Source organism: Nestor notabilis, unplaced genomic scaffold (genome assembly GCF_000696875.1).
Source record: "Nestor notabilis isolate BGI_N333 unplaced genomic scaffold, ASM69687v1 scaffold27353, whole genome shotgun sequence".
Taxonomy (NCBI): domain Eukaryota; kingdom Metazoa; phylum Chordata; class Aves; order Psittaciformes; family Psittacidae; genus Nestor; species Nestor notabilis.
Window position 1 is genome coordinate 5,606 of NW_009922790.1, and position 15,978 is coordinate 21,583.

Genomic DNA, 15,978 nt, shown 5'->3' on the forward strand with positions numbered 1-15,978 from the left:
CTGGTTTCCCCCTTCCTTCCCTTTCCTGCAGAGCAGAGGGCTTATTTCCAGTCAGCCTGGGCAGGACCGAAAAGTCTCCTGAAATGTGCACCAGAGCTGGGGTTAAAGCAGCTCTGGATAAGCCACTTTCTTTCTTAAATCTGTTCCAGTCCCAACAGGTACACAGTACTTGTTGTGTTCCTTGAAGGGATGCCCGGGGTGTGGAAAAGAGTCTTAAATATTTTATTTTCCCTGGAAAAAAAACCCCAGCTGTAGCCAAAAAAGTGAGTATTTCTGCTCACAGTAAGACCTGAATTGAGACTTCAGGCACTGAACGCTCCTTTCCAGCTGGGTCTTCTCAAGGGTTAACACAGCAGGAGATGCTTTGCAAACAGAAAGTGTAGAGCTTCAGCTTCATGGTTCAAAGGTCTCTCTCTATGCAGACCAAAAGTCCCCTGGGGGCAAAGAACACCCCTGTTCCTCTGGTGTGTGTGTTTGTGGGCCCATGCTCCTTGGAGTTGGGTGGTAGTCAAGGCTGGCAGCACCCAAAGAGACCATCCCCATGCAGAAAGCACAATGTTCCTCTGCAATGACTTGACCAAGTGCTCTGCTACATCAGCTGATTCCTCATGCAGCTTGCTGGTCTTTCGACCCACATGCTCATTAGAGGATGTAGATGATAATTACGTGCTTTATCTCAAATAACTCCCAATACAGAAGCTGAAGCACAGAGCAGACTCTGTGATGACCTGAATCAAGTTGAATCCACAGCTACTCAAGACTCCGTTGTGGTCGGACTAAACAGAACCTGACCTTGGGGGAAGACACAAAAGCAGTTGTGTTAGCCAAGGTGCACTGCTGGTCGGACTCCATGCATGAGACTGAGCTTGGAGATGAGCTTTGTGCGAACAGGAGCCAATTGCACTGGACAGCACCATAACTCGGAGCTCCTTGTGGGATTGCTGCCATGTATTTTGGTACAGTTTGATTCAGCGATATGTTTAAGACACTGCTTTTTTAATTAGAGTAACTATAAAACTAAGTTGTCTTTTATCTGATAAATCTGAATACCAAGGCACTGAAATGGATCTTGATTTCTTTTGGCCAGAACTGAAGTGAAGCTTGTGCCTTGCCACCACAAGCCCATCCCCCTTCAGGTTTTGCAACTCAAGCACCTCCAGACTGCGCGTTGCAGGAGACTGCTAGGCTATTCTGCTGTACCAGAGGAAGTGAAAGGAGCCCAAAAAGGTGGTCTCACTGTTAAACATGTGGTCAAGAATATCTGGGTCTTCCCAGGCAAACTTGCTGGAGTCCTGTTGTCATTAGTATCTCAGTACCCCACGTCTGTTGAAGGGGGATAACGATTGAGCCAGCTCCCCGTTAGTGGTGGCTGATGATCTGCTTGGCAGATTGACTCTGCTGTGAGCCCAGAGACACCTGAGTGGGCTCCTGCAGCGCAGCTCCATCCCATCCGGCTGTCCTGCTGCAAAACCTGAGCGAGGCTGCTCAGTGTGGGCAGGGAGGCAGAAAAACCTTGTTTGCCTGGCGCTGAGCCTAAGCTAACAGCCTCGGCCAAGCCTCAGGTGCAAAACACATTGAATTATCCGTGGTTTTCTTCTGTGAGAGCCACTCCCTCCCTCTGCCTGGGCAACAGAGATTTGACTGCTTCGTTTCACCCCGCTTTTGTCTGTCTGATCCCATTCTCTGGGGCAGACGTGGCCTTCTGGCCAGTTTTGGTAGGGTGCCTGGCAGGCGGGAGCTCCCCATCTTGCTCGTTGCCATCACTGCTATTGTCCTGCAAATAATAGCAGTAATTGCAATGCAGTCAGTAAACTGCACACAGGAACAAGCATGCTAGAGCTGGACATAGCATCCCCATGCAGTGATATAAGGGTGTCATTAATAGTCTAGCTTTACACTGCATTAGATACTTTAATTAGGGGACTGCTTCCCGGTTAGGCTTGAAGCTAGTTTACTTCCAGAGGGCTGTGCTTTAAATCATCTTGTATCTTCCTTGGTGAGAAACCGATCTTGAATTGCCATATGTGCCATAACTCAGAAGGGCTGCAGTATCCTTGATAGGGAAGATCAGTAAATGAGGTTTATCTAAGGCTGCAGCGTGATAAAGATGTGTCTGAACACCATGGTATTCACTCTTGGCCTCCTCTGCTTCCAGGTGACTCTGCAGTATCCTGACCCCGGTGCTTTGCACTGGCTTTGGATGGGTTGACCTTGCCATGAAGAGTTAGATTTGGGAGGGAGAGTTTTAAGCAGGTAACACATTGTCCGTAAGTGCAGAAAAAGGGGTGTAGACATGGTAAGTCAGAGGAGGCAGCAGGAGACAGGGGGTCTGCGTGCTCCACAGAGATACAGAAGTGAAAGAAACTGTTGCCTAATCAGACACTCCATTTCCAGGCATCTGTTAGGCAGAGACCACAGCATTTATCTTGGTGACATGCGTTTACAGTGAAAGAGGGATTTTCTCCTCCTTCCTTGGGAGGGTTTTGGTGCGTGGCAGTGATGGCAGGTGGCAGCCAGTGGCAGGGACCAAGCTGCAATCCCATCAAGGGCTGTACAGCAGGGATGGATCCTGCTCCATAGCCCCAACAGTCAAAGCATGACTGAAATAATCACACCAACATCCACATGAAAGATTTTGAGGCTTCTTACTCTTTAACTATCCTGCTGACTTCAAAGGCCATTTACTTCTGTCATCCTTCTTAATCAAAATAACTGGAGACAGCAAAGCTGTTTATCTCCAAACATCGCCAACATCTCTCTACATGTTCAGTGGCAGTTACAGGACAGAGAAAACACACTACAATAAAATTAGCTTGCAGCAAAATTCATGTCCCGGTGGGAGCATGGAGAGAGCTTCTGAGGTGCTTTAGATCGATTATGAAATGTGTCTGCGGTAACAACCACTTTGTCACACTGAATGTTGATTTCTCTCTCCTTGGCTGAGAGCCAGAGATGCATCTCTCTATTCTGGGATAACATTTTGTGCATACAGGTGGTGGAAAAGGGGGTGGGGAAATGTGTAGGAAAGAAAGCTCATTAGGCTGAACAATAGAGTTGGCCCTAGAACAAATAGTTCTGGTTACAAATAAATTTAGGTGCAGCAAGAAGGTTTCTAAAAAGTAAGCAGTGAGCTTTTGATAAAGCCCCTTATAAAAAGGGGGCCAGGGAAAATAACCCAACATCTTTTCAGATAGAGCTGCTTCACTTTACACTAGGGGTTTTGCAGCACAGCTGGTTGTGGACAAAGAGCACTGGTGTTTCCATGTTGCACTCCAGCAGTTGGCTAGAGCTCCACTTGTGAGGTTGCTCTTCACCTTGAGAAAGCCCAGGTGGTGCCTTCTCCCTCCTCACCCGTGTGTTTTTTTCCAAGCTGACAGCCCTGTCCCAGCTGACAGCCCGATTTCACCCACTCGTTCCCTATGGCCTTTTTCTAGGCTTATTCCTTTTTTTTTTCTTTGCAGTGGAGTGAGCAGCACTGCGGCGTGCTGTTTGGTCTGTGGATTTATACAGTGGTATAGTAGTGTTTTCTGTGTTGTTTTGTATGCCTTTCCTGCTAATTCCTGGATGAAACATCCTAGTGACTGGCAGGGGGGGGGGGTTTCTTTGCAGTGGAGTGAGCAGCACTGCGGCGTGCTGTTTGGTCTGTGGATTTATACAGTGGTATAGTAGTGTTTTCTGTGTTGTTTTGTATGCCTTTCCTGCTAATTCCTGGATGAAACATCCTAGTGACTGGCAGGGGGGGGGGGCACCTGGGTTAACCCAGCTGACACAGCCAGCATCACCAAATCAGCCTTGCAGCACAAGAAAACCTTCTGCAGGTCTGGAACAGAAGCAGAAACCTTCAGAGTGAAGTATGAGTAATTCTGAGTTTAACAGGACTTTCTTATCTAAAGCACGAAAGAAAGTCTGTGTGATGTGTGGGGAGCAGAGGAAAGGTGTTATTAAAGGGGAGAAGTCAGCATGTCTTTTTTTGGCATTTGTTTTCTCCTGGAAGCACTTCCATTAACACGTATCTTTGGACTCTGGGACAAGGGATGCTTGGTGAGAGGCAAGGAGAGCAGACAGACCTCTGCCACAGAAACAGTATTGTCACTGAAGCTGTGATTTTTTTTGTGTCCAGGATAGTGAATCATACAGTTTTACCATCCATTTGTTGAAGGTGTTTTGTAGACCTCTCATGAAGAGCAGGACTGAGAGATCGTTATATCTGTGTGAGAGAGCTTCTCCCCCAGTAACTCAGGCTCTGTTTGACGTGTGCCTGCCAGGGGGCACCGAGCTGGTATTTTCAGAGTAATGAGACCCTCAGATCATTTTTCTGAGTGGTTTTAACAAATTTACAGTTCATTAAAGTACATATATAGTTAGGGGGGGGTTATGCCCATAGGCAGCTCTTGCCATGTGTCAGTCGTGAATTTTGGTGCTCGGGCACTTTGGATGAGGAGATCCTTCCGCAAATTCTTCTTCAGTGGTGACTGACTCTCCTAAATGATCATCACACACATGCTTCATCTTCTCAATATTCACTCCTTTCCCCAGATCACTTATGAGCATGTTGAACAACACAGATCCTCGGGGAAATCTCTTGATAACCTATTCCCATTATGAAAATAATTTATTTCTTCTTAGCCTTTGTTTCCCATTGGTAACTATTCATGCAGAAGTGCCCTTCCCCTTTGCACCACTACTGCACCAATCCCAGAAAAGCCTTGGGTGAAGAATGTTTCCAAAAGCCCATGAAAAATACAGCCTGTGCCAGGGACCAGGTCACCCCATCAGAGTGGTCACCTTCACTTTGAAAGAACTTGACTACCTATAAGGCAAGACTGTACTCTGCCAAAACCAAGTTGTCTTGGTCCCCATTCCTTAAAGGCAAACCTGCAATTTCTTAAGCCAAGAGGCAGATTTGAGCCACTGGTGGCAGCAGCCTGGCAGTGACCTGACTGAGTTTCTGTTGACCTCCAGGGCTGGCTGGTGTGCTGTCTGTGGATTTATTGATTGCTTTAAACCTCTCTGTGGCCTCAATGTCTAATCCGTTATGGAGAGCAGAGCGTTACAGGGCAAAATTCATTAATATTTGTAAAGCTCATCAAGATCTTTCATGAGCAAATCCCATCATATTTTAATATATTTTTTAAATGTCATGAGTAAGTTCTCATTACTCATTGAAGCACTGAAGCAAACAGCGCTTGCCAGACCCAAATATTGAAACAAGCAAAGGCTGCAACTCTCTTCGTTTACCTCTTTTAGGACACTTTCATTTCAGCTGAAACTCTCTACCTATATTCTGCTTCTGCAAATCAGAAGCAACCCCTCTGGCTTTCCTAAATGCAGGCTCAGGGATCCCCATGGACCCCTGGCTCTGGGCTTTATGAAAGATCCCCGGTAGCTTCACAGGGGTCTGAGAGTTGCTGGTCATGGTTGCTGTTAGCATTGCCCTGGCTTTGCAATGTGACATGCTAGCATGAAGAACAGCAAAGGATGGATGAGTGTATCCAGCAGGTGTTGGATCACACAAACCCAAGAAACCCTCCTAAAACCCTTTGCCTTCTAACCCAGCCTTGTGTTTTATCCCACTCCAATGGTGCTTGTACATCACTTACTGGTGGGTTTGGTACCCACCAATTGCTGGTGGGTCCTGGGCTATTGAGACCAAAACCACACGTTCAAGTGGCCCAAGTGGCATTTTTCCCCATGACCACAGATGTGGTTTGGATCTCTGCTAGAGCTTCACAATGAACTTACATTTCCCCTTGTTTTCCTACCAGAATGTCCGGAGGAGACATGGCCAAACCCCTCCTGGGCCACCAGAGCATAGAGGGTGACCCCAGCATCACGCCTGCAGCCAGCCGCACCATCGGGGTGCTGGGGAGTGGGGACTTCGCGCGGTCGTTGGCCATCCGCCTGGTGTGCTCCGGGTTCAAGGTGGTGGTTGGCAGCCGCAACCCAAGGCGAAAAGCTGGCCTCTTCCCTTCTGCCGCAGAAGTCACCTTGCAAGCTGAGGCGGTGAAGAAGACGGATGTCATTTTTGTGGCAGTTTTCAGGGAACATTACTCCACCCTCTGTGACCTGGCTGATGTGCTGGTAGGCAAGATCCTGGTGGATGTTAGTAACAACACTGAGATCAACCATCACAAAGAATCCAACGCTGAGTACTTGGCTTCCCTGTTCCCAGCCTGCACTGTGGTCAAAGGATTTAATGTGGTTTCTGCATGGACACTGCAGTCAGGTGCCAGGGATGGAAATAAGCAGGTACTGTTTTCTTCTGACAAGAGCCAAATCCCAACTTTCAGCAGCTGAGGTCTGGTAGCACCAGCAAAGGGCCTAAGGCTCCAGCAGAAGGGGTCTGAGTGCTGGCTGTGGCATCCAGAGACCACCCCATAGCTTCCACATTTCTTTGCTCAGAAATTAAGTACCCTCACTTACTTCATGCCCTGTAGGCTTTGGAGCCTCTGCCTAAGTGAGAAGTATTATTTAATCATTTGTTTGTCTAAACACAGCCAGTAAAACAAACTGGTGATGCACACATGAAATGAAACCTGTCCAGAAGACAGGGCTTTGGCAGCCATAGTAAATTCCCATCAGAAAGCCTGCCAGGAAGCATGATGTTCATAACATAGGCTCGCTTTAGCATGCTTCCCACCACACTCATTCCCAGCAGCCTGATCTCTCTTTGCCCTGTGTTTATCTTTCTGTTCATTGCAGGTTCTAATTTGCTCAAATAACCAAGAAGCCAAGCGCACTGTAGCAGAAATTGCTCAAGTCATGGGATTCACCCCTGTAGATATGGGCTGCATGTCATCAGCCTCTGAGATCGAGAACATTCCACTGCGCCTCTTGCCAGCCTGGAAAATCCCCATCTTTTTGGCTCTGGGGCTTTTTCTTTGCTTCTTCACTTACAACCTGATCCGGCAGGTCATCCACCCTTACATCAGGGAGCAGAAGAACAAGCTTTACAAGATCCCCATCGAGGTGGTCAATACAACACTGCCTTGTGTGGCCTATGTCATGCTGTCTCTTGTCTACCTGCCTGGGGTGCTGGCAGCCTGCTCGCAGCTCTATTATGGCACCAAATACAGGCGCTTTCCAGATTGGCTCGACCAGTGGCTCCAGCACCGAAAGCAGATTGGTCTCCTCAGCTTCTTCTGTGCAGCTTTGCATGCCGTGTACAGCTTCTGTCTGCCCATGCGCCGCTCCCACCGCTACCAGTTAATTGAGACAGCCGTCAAGCAGGTAATGTGGGTACTCTTCAGGTCAGCACTTGTAGTAATCTTCCACACACATCCAGATGTTGGGAAGTAGGTTTAGTATCTTGGCTTTTGCATTCATTTTCCAAAGCACGTATGACAGTGGGAATAAGCTGTTATCTATACGAGCTCTTCTTCCATGGGGCAACCGCACACCACGCACCAGGCATGCACCCATCTGCACTGAGGACCAGTCATCTCAGCAGGGTGCTGCACGTGCATCTTAGCACGGCCAGGATCAAACTCCCCTGTGCCATAGCTCCCCAGAAGCACGGGCAAGTCTTTGAAACCAGCCGTACCTGGCACCTGGCATGTCTGAGGCTGGCACAGAGGCAGGAAAGGTGCGAGGAGAAATCCAGTAGCGGAGGAAGCAGAGTACTCCTCAGATTTTATCCCTAGATTTTGGGAGAGCCCTGTTTGCTCGCACTGACATTCACAGTAGGTGCCTGCTGGAGTGACCAAGTCATAATTAGGGGAGTGGGAGTTGTTTTGTAGAAAGTGTGTCCTCACAATGTGCCTCCAGGAGTTTTACAACAGGATGGTGAAGAACTGGTCATAGCCTAAGAGAAGGAGGAAATGAAAAGGACTTTACTTGCCTTATTGAGACTCTTGTCAGTGTTTATCCAGTGTGAGAGTGCTATCTGCAGACAATTCAGCCAGCTCTGTAACTCGGCAGTGCCATGGGGAAATGGCATTCTGCCCTTCTCCTGCCCCTGGCTTCTTGCTGCTCCACCACACTCTCTCCTGGGATGGCACAAGGTTCGTGCAGCTGAGTGGGGAATCTAATGATTGCCCCACGACCAGTCTGCTTTCTGTGCTGGGATACCTGCCTCAGGAGGAGGGAAGGGACTGTGAGGGCAGAGGGGATCAGGATGGCTGGTTTTGGCAGCAGTGCCTGTCCAAAGCATCCATCAAACATCCCCAGCCTCTCAGCTCCAGCCTTGAGCAGGTCCATCTTCACTGCTACGGTCACACATTAATCCCAGGCAAACATCCTGTGTTCATTTCCCTCTACCTCCTGTTTTCTAGCAACATCTTTGTTTGGTAAATTAAACCCATTTAATGGGCTGAAGAGGACAGTTCTAAATGTTCATCTTTGCCATGCAGCATAAAACCCATCTTCCCTTCCATTAGCATGAGCAATTTCCCCCCTAAATGCACTTAAAACAAGTTATTAGGAGACTACTGCATATTCAAGCATCTGTATTTGTTTTCATGGCTTTAAACTGACTTCTCATTCTAATTACCTCTCCAAATGCAACTTTGGGGCTTGCTGCTGTGGTTACAGGCTATGGGAGCTGAAAGCATTCAGCAGTTGTTCCCAGCAGGCTTCAAATCAGGTCTAGCTTTGGCCAAATGGTGATGGGATAGAAGAGCATTTCCACACCTCCCAAATAGACAAACAGTGCTGGCGGTGCGAATAGGACCAGGTGCTTATCAAGGAAACCTGCTTCCAAAACCAAAACAAATACAAATAAAATTCAGCTCCTCTATTCCTAAGCACTCTGTTTTAACAAGCCTTCATTGTCATTCCAGGCTGTGGAGAAGAAGATGAGTATCTGGGTAGAGGAGGAAGTCTGGAGGATGGAGATTTATCTCTCTGTTGGAATAATTGCCCTGGGCTTGCTGTCGTTGCTTGCCATCACTTCACTTCCATCCATCGCAAACTCTCTCAACTGGAGGGAATTCAGTTTCATTCAGGTAAAGTTGGTGTTTGCTGATGTCAGAGAGTGATTTTGCAGAGTCAGGCCCTCACAGACCACAGAGGGTAGAGGTTGACCTGTCATCCCAGCACATCCCTGCTCCAGCACGGCAACTGCAAGCTGCACACCAGTGTCAGGACAAAGCCTGCCACTCCACACCTCCCTGTGCACCCCAGAGCCATGGACGCCCTGCCCAGGAGGTGACACCGAGAGGCAATAGCAGGGCAGCAGGATGTGGGTGTCCCAGGGGGCCACGCTGCTCTCCTTCAGGGCTCACTCTGTCTGCATGGGGTGCTTCTCCCAGGGGGAAAGGTAAAATGTAATGTGCCATGGGCACCCACATGAGGATTAGTGGCAGGCTTTGCAGTAGAGTCTTTAATATCTTGGTTTCTCACCCTGCATTTGGCAGCATTAGTTAGAGATCTTGAGAAAGAAGCAGCATGGGCTTTGCCTGCATGACACCCATCTGCAGAGTCCTTTTCCCCCTCACTCGGTGCCTGGGAGCAGCACTGCACAGCTAAAAACCTCCTGAAGTCACACAAAGTAGAAAGGCAGAAAGCCTTAGGGTTATTTTGAGAGGGCAGGGTTGTTCACTTCCATGGGCAAGATGCCCCTTGGAGCCAGTTGTATGTCAGTCATGCACAACATGTTGGAGCTGCTGTGGGGAGTTTGCACCAGGCTGTAGAGGGGCAGCAGGTAACCTTCCATGGAGACGGCTGGCTGGAAGACACGGATCTGCCCTTGCATTTCAGAGAGAGCGAGCTTCTGTAAAGGAAATCACCTGGGAAGACAGTGGAGGGGAAGGTCAGGTTTGGCAGAGCTTGCATGCACCCAAATACTCAATAGACAGGTTCAAAAAGGCTTAGGCTGGTCTATAAAAATGACAGAGCCCAAGAAGCACAGAGAACTGAGGATGATTTCAATGAAAAGGCTGTGTCTGATACTAAAAAGTGAGTTAGGAATGTGATTTTTCTTTCTCCAAAATCATTCAGTGGTTTAGGAGCCTTCTTCCCACTTGCAGCAATGTCCAAGCTCTCAAGGGCCAAATTCCCTCAGTGACCTGCGTCCACCACATGAGACATTCACAGACCCCAAACTCAGGGGCTGCAGCATTCCCAGGGATGCGCTTGGAGCCAGGCTTAGGGCTAACTGATGAGGATAGCAGGGAATGAACCCTCGAGTATTACCCACACATTAGAGAGGATTTTGAGGTCACATTCCACTCACCGTGTCACTGTCGCATCCGATAGCCCTAAAACCCCTTGTTATTTGTGTCTCCTACATCGCTGCTGCTTAGCATGCACCAGGCTCCTCGTTCTGCTGCAGGGACCCATGAGACATCCTGACATGTGTGAGCCCCCGTGGGACCCCATCCCCCTGCCTCTCCCCCGCAGACCCTCTCTGTGCATCACACTGGCAGACACCTAAACGTTCAAAAGGGGAGGGCAGGGTTTGTGGTGCAGAGGTGAATACCTGTCATCCAGCCTCTCCTGTTGGAGCTTTTCTGCGGCATATAAATAATTCAGTACTTATTAGAGCAGGAGTTTGAAGCCTGCTCCCCCCACCTCCCCCACAAATGCCCTGATCACCAAACAAGCAAGTCAGTTTTTGTCTTTTTTCCTCTCCTGCTGTGGGCTAGTAAGTAATTATTTACACTGAGTAGAAAAGCCTCACCAGGAGAGCTTGATCCCAAGAGACTGTCCCTCAGGGAGAAGGGAGACCCAGCTTTAAACCTCTCTTTCAGATCAGACAACAGGAGCATATTAATTCTTGCCACCATGTCTCAGGAGAGAGCTGCAGCTGCTGGGATGTTGGATAAATTGATCCTGGCTTAGGCATCTCATACCAGGAATCCCAAATGAAGTCTTTCCTTGCAGCCTGGAGTGAGGCATCAAAACCCCCTGCATTTCTTTTTGGTTACCCTGGCAGCCTGGCAGCTCTCCTGGAGGGTGCTGGCATTATGTCATGTAATGTATAGTTGTCATGGAATCATTTAGGTTGGAAAAGACCCTTAAGATCATCAAGTCCAACCATTAACCCAGCACTGCCAAGTCCACCACTAAACCATGTCCTTAAGTGCCACATCTACACCTCCAATACCTCCAGGGATGGTGACTCCACCACTTCCCTGGGCAGCCTGTTCCAGTGCTTGATAACCCTTTCAGGGAAGAAATTTTTCCTAATTTCCAATCTAAACCTCCCCTGATGCAACTCGAGGCCATCTCCTCTTGGCCTATTGCTTGTTATTTGTTGCAGCAGATAGTGCTGCCATCTCCTATCAGTGCATGTAACACAACTGCTGCATCTGCCTTTTGGGACCTTTTCCTGCATCTTTCTAAGGGTACGTCAGTGGCAGGATCAAATACGTGATGGTCAGCTCCAAAATAGCTCTTGGCTGCCCTGTATGGGAACTGGCTGGCCTAGTTCATGGAAAGATACCCATGCCTATTTCTGTCCCTGTGGGACAAAGCATGGCAGTGCAACACGAGCTCCCAGCTGATCACATGCAGGAGAGGCACAGCCGGTATTGTGCCCTACTGTGGAAATGTCATGTAGAAAGAGCAGGTTACAGATCTCTTAGCATGTTAGCTTCTGGTTTGGGGGGCGCGAGGGGGAGTGTTTTCTTGTTTTAAATGAGGACTCTTCTAAATTATTTACTCTTTAGTAAGTTTCTTGTAGAAATTAAGAGCAGATACAGCTACTGGTCTCAGACGCTAGAGGTTAATATTCAGGTAGTGTGATGTGATCCTCCACGAATTAATGCACAGCAGCAGCATGTAAATACAGAGCGTGAAGTGTGAGGCTGCTTTCTCAAATATTTGGGATGTCTTCGCACTTGATCTGTTTACAGTGCATCAGAGGCATCGTGGCTTCCCGTGCCTGGGAAAAGTGAGAGAAGGAAAACGCAGAGCGCGGCTGCCCCAGCCAGACGTTTTCCAGGAAATGCAGCAATTCGTTGTCATCTCAGTTGAACGGCCTGGTGTGTTTGAGACACTGCACCAAGAGCCACATTTGAGAGAGGACTGGGACTTAATACAAATTCAGGAGCCACTTTGGTCCTCTCCTTATCTGGGGCTTCCCAAGTCTGACATTGTCCAGCAGCAGTGTAAGCGCCTGTACTAGTGTCATGGGATACTGCCATGTTCTTAAAATACACATCTGTTGACTGGTGGACTGAAAACCCTGTTTGGATTGTTGCTAAGGTTTTAGAAACAAAAGCAATTAATTTTTGTAGTAGTTTCTGCAGAAATACAAATTTCAATTAAATATTGTTAAATTGGACACACAGTTCCTCTATATGTCCCGTTTTGATGAACAGAAAATGTACAGAATCTAGACACTGAATAACAGGAATGATTCATATATAATTTAACTTACAGGAGACATCTTTAATGTTCCCCAGTGATTTATAAATCAATTCTAATTGGCTGAGAAGCAAAAATGTGTATAATTGCCTTTACCTTCCCATCCTGAGAAATCCTCCTGGAATTTGAAGGTTGAATTGACCTGGTTTCTTTATTAGCTTATGTGTTGCAAGGTATAAAGAATCTGTCATCAGACCTTTCCTAACCCTCTTGTCGACGAAGTGTGAGACAGAGACACTTCCATGGAGCTAATGACTTCACGGGACTGATGGCAGCAGAAGTCAGAAATGTATGTGAGTCAGGAAGGGGCTGCTTGCTTTGGATGCTGCCTAGACATTGCTAAATGAGCCACATGTGACTGAATCACCTTCACAGGGAGCCTCACAGTCAGGGAGATGGGGAAGGTAGAAGAGTTAATACAGAACAGAAAACACTTGCAAAGCCTGCATTAGGAAGATAACCATCTCCATACAGCTGTCTTGCAGAGGGCTTTAACACCTTATGTGGGTGGTGGCACCACATTGCCCATGCTGTGACAGTGCAAAAGAAACCTCTGCCACTGTCTAAAACAAAACAAAACAAAACAAAACAAAAAGAAGATTCATAGCCAGGATCTGCATGGAGAGGATAAACGAGAGCAGAGCTCCAAAACTCAGTGTGGTGTCAGGACTAAGCACGTTGGCAAATCAGGTCCTGTGAAGTGCTCGGCAGGCTCTGCACTGCATTACACACAGTATATATTGAGCTGCATGTACTAAGCCTGGCTGCTATCAGCAAAACTTTTGTTTCTCACACACTTACAGCACAACCTGTACACGGCTGACAGCTTGCCTGGTGGGGGCAGCCATGGGGCCCTGCTGACCACAGGTCCTTCAGCCAGCATCAGCACTGGGACCCTTCCTAGGCACCCCCTGCTCTCACCAGACAGCCCCTCTATGTGTAACAAGCAGATCAGCCCATTGCTGCTGTCTGAGAGCTGCCAGCGCTGTTTCCAGCCACCAGCAGCTTATCCATGTTTTTTGAAAGTTAGCTTTTTTAGTCTCATGCACCCTGCCATCTGCACACAAAGGTGGGTCACCTAGAACCTGTGATGGTTTGTCACCTTTTGTCCCACTCATTTCCACTCCTGCTCTCCCCCAGTGCCAGCAGCAGTTGAAAGAGGAACTGTAGAGGAACGAATTATTTCCAGCTCTGACATCTCTGCTATGCATAGAGCCCTGCTCGGGCTGAAAAGCAGCCTCCACCCAGGGCAGAAAGCTTGCCCTTGGACTTCACTCTGTCCCATTTCCTCTGCCTTACTTTTCATCTCTGCTCTGCCAGATGAGGCTCAAGCTGGTACTTACAGCCTTTTGCCACCCAGGGATATTTTTGCTTGTTGGAGGGAAGCTCAAAGCAGCTCAATATGTCTTCCCTGGACATACCTTGAGGAAGACCGTGCCAAGCCGCACCAAGCCAAGTATTTTGATTTGTAAAGGCTTCCTTCCCTAAGTTACGGTCAGCAGCAGCAAAATTTTCCATGTATGTGTCCTGAAATTTGATGTTACTGCAGGCTTAGAATAATCATTCAAAGTAGGGCAGCAGAGCAATATGCTACTCCCGAGCTTTTCCTTGAAAACACAGCACCAAAGGCTTGCACTGCAGATGCCTTCAGAAGCGAGTGCCTGGCTTCTGCTGAGTGCCAGTGGGCAAGCTTGGGAGCCACCACCTCTGATGCTGGCGGGAAACCACCAGTGAGGGGACCATAGTTTAAAAACCTTCTTACAAGCAACCCTTAAAGGCAGCTGCAAACATTCAGGAAAAATATTGCCTCTGGGTGCTTGGGAGCCATAGTCTCAGCTGGAAATGCGGTAAGTTCTTCTCTGCGGAACAGGGGCTGGGCTTTTGCTGCCTCTTTGAGTGATAAAGGGCTCTTGGTTCTCCATTTCAAGAATTAAGTCCATCACACAGCCTGATGTATGATGGACTGGCTTGTGAACCAACATAGATCTACAGGACAAAGAAGGAAACCCTTTGGGGGTGTTGCTCACCTCAGAACAAGCACTTCTGTCTCCACCATCTCATTTTCCTTTAGATGATGGTAGTTACCTGAAGGTATCTTTGCTGTGTGTGAAGCTGCAGCTTCACCAACGTCCAACAGTGCTAACTGCTGGTCCAGAGCCACGATGCTGAAGCTTCACCCCGCCGGTCAGCAGCCTCTTGCCAGCCATGGACCAGCAGGCAGTGGAACTGGCAGCTGCAGCTCGGGAGGAGCATTTGCGAGCTGCCCACACTTACGTGCTCAGCAGGGGCTGGGGGCTGCTGCTTCACATGGAGGCAGAGCCCACCTCACAGCCAAGTTGGCAGCATCTTCAGGGAAGCTCCTGCTGTGTTTCTAATATCACACTTAACCTCTGATCAGAAAAAGAAACTGCAGCCTGGCAGGCTACCCAGGAAAGGCTTCCAGTCATGTTTTATTCTGAGAAACACAAGAATACTCATTGCTTTCTCTGTGCTACATGCATTTACTAAATAGTGTAAAAAAATAAAGGAAAATAGCCATGCACGAGATCCTCTGCTAACTGGCATGTGTTCCTCTTCCCTTTAGTCCACCCTTGGATTTATTGCCTTGGTAATCAGCACTCTGCACACACTCACATACGGATGGTCAAGGGCCTTCGATGAGAACCAGTACAAATTCTACCTGCCTCCAACCTACACGCTCACGCTCCTTGTCCCATGTACTGTGATCCTAGCAAAAGTCATCTTCAATTTGCCGTGCATCCAGCAAAGACTTCAGAGGATCAGGAGGGGCTGGGAGAAGGGGAGATATGTGAAGTTTGTTCTGCCCAGCGCAACAGGGGAATATTCAAGCGGGGAGACCTCTAGCAACGTCTAGCTGGCTGTGACAGAGGATTTCAAAGCACTATCAACATTTCTATGAAGATGTTTCTTTTTCTTATATATGTGTATGTTTGGTATAATTGTATCGTGGGAAAATAATAAAATTTGGTAACTTTAGAAAAATGGATGACCATGAAACTAGTTTAGACAGTAGTAGTTATATTATGTTGCCAATTTGCTGGAACAGTTACTGCCTTAAAAATGACCGTGAAAGCTGAGCTAGCAGCACTAATACATGGGAAACTGATGGACTCTGTTGGTCAGATCAGTCACTTGAGGTGCTGGCTGGCAGCTGCCCAGACCAGTACTTCTCAGTTGATTCCCTAGATGCTCCCACAAATTTCTATGCCTTTTTTTTTTAATATGAAGTGGCACAGTCACTGCAAGGTTACAAACTCACCTTTCTGCCCACCTCTGCTTTGCCTACATGACTTTCACACCCACATACCCTTTCCCATCGATGGCAAAGGGATGATTTTCATGAGCAGCAGCAGAGTCAGGCACCTGGACCTACCTGAGGAGCTGGCTCTGTCAGTGAGTCAGCACGGTGCTTTTCAGATGGACACACGCCCAGACGGACAGACGAGCCAGCTCAACATCTCCACAGTAACTGCAGCTCCACGGCCTCTAGAAAAACGCTGGCCAAGTGTCTCCAGGTAATGCCTGTGCCGATATACCGTCCAACGCGTCACCGTCCCTTTGAAGGGCTGAAACCTATTCCTGCAAATCCAGAACAGCATTTCAAATGCTGCCCTCTGTAGGCGACTGGTCCTTAAAACCTTTGAC

At 48.1% G+C, this 15,978-nt stretch overlaps 1 protein-coding gene across 2 annotated transcripts; it reads left to right on the forward strand.

Moving 5' to 3' along the window:
* Positions 1 to 5,766: 5,766 nt before the first annotated feature.
* On the forward strand, positions 5,767 to 15,234 carry STEAP3 (STEAP family member 3, metalloreductase). Of its 2 annotated transcripts, none has more exons than XM_010011811.1 (4): positions 5,767 to 6,249; positions 6,703 to 7,230; positions 8,781 to 8,945; positions 14,897 to 15,234. In XM_010011811.1, exons 1-4 carry the CDS (start codon positions 5,767 to 5,769, stop codon positions 15,185 to 15,187), a joined length of 1,467 nt encoding a protein of 488 aa, XP_010010113.1. In that variant the 3' UTR covers positions 15,188 to 15,234. The 2 variants fall into 2 exon arrangements, with proteins under 2 accessions (XP_010010113.1, XP_010010112.1); XM_010011810.1 differs by having other exon boundaries at positions 6,703 to 7,239; positions 8,790 to 8,945; positions 14,897 to 15,187.
* The last annotated feature ends 744 nt before the right edge of the window (positions 15,235 to 15,978 follow it).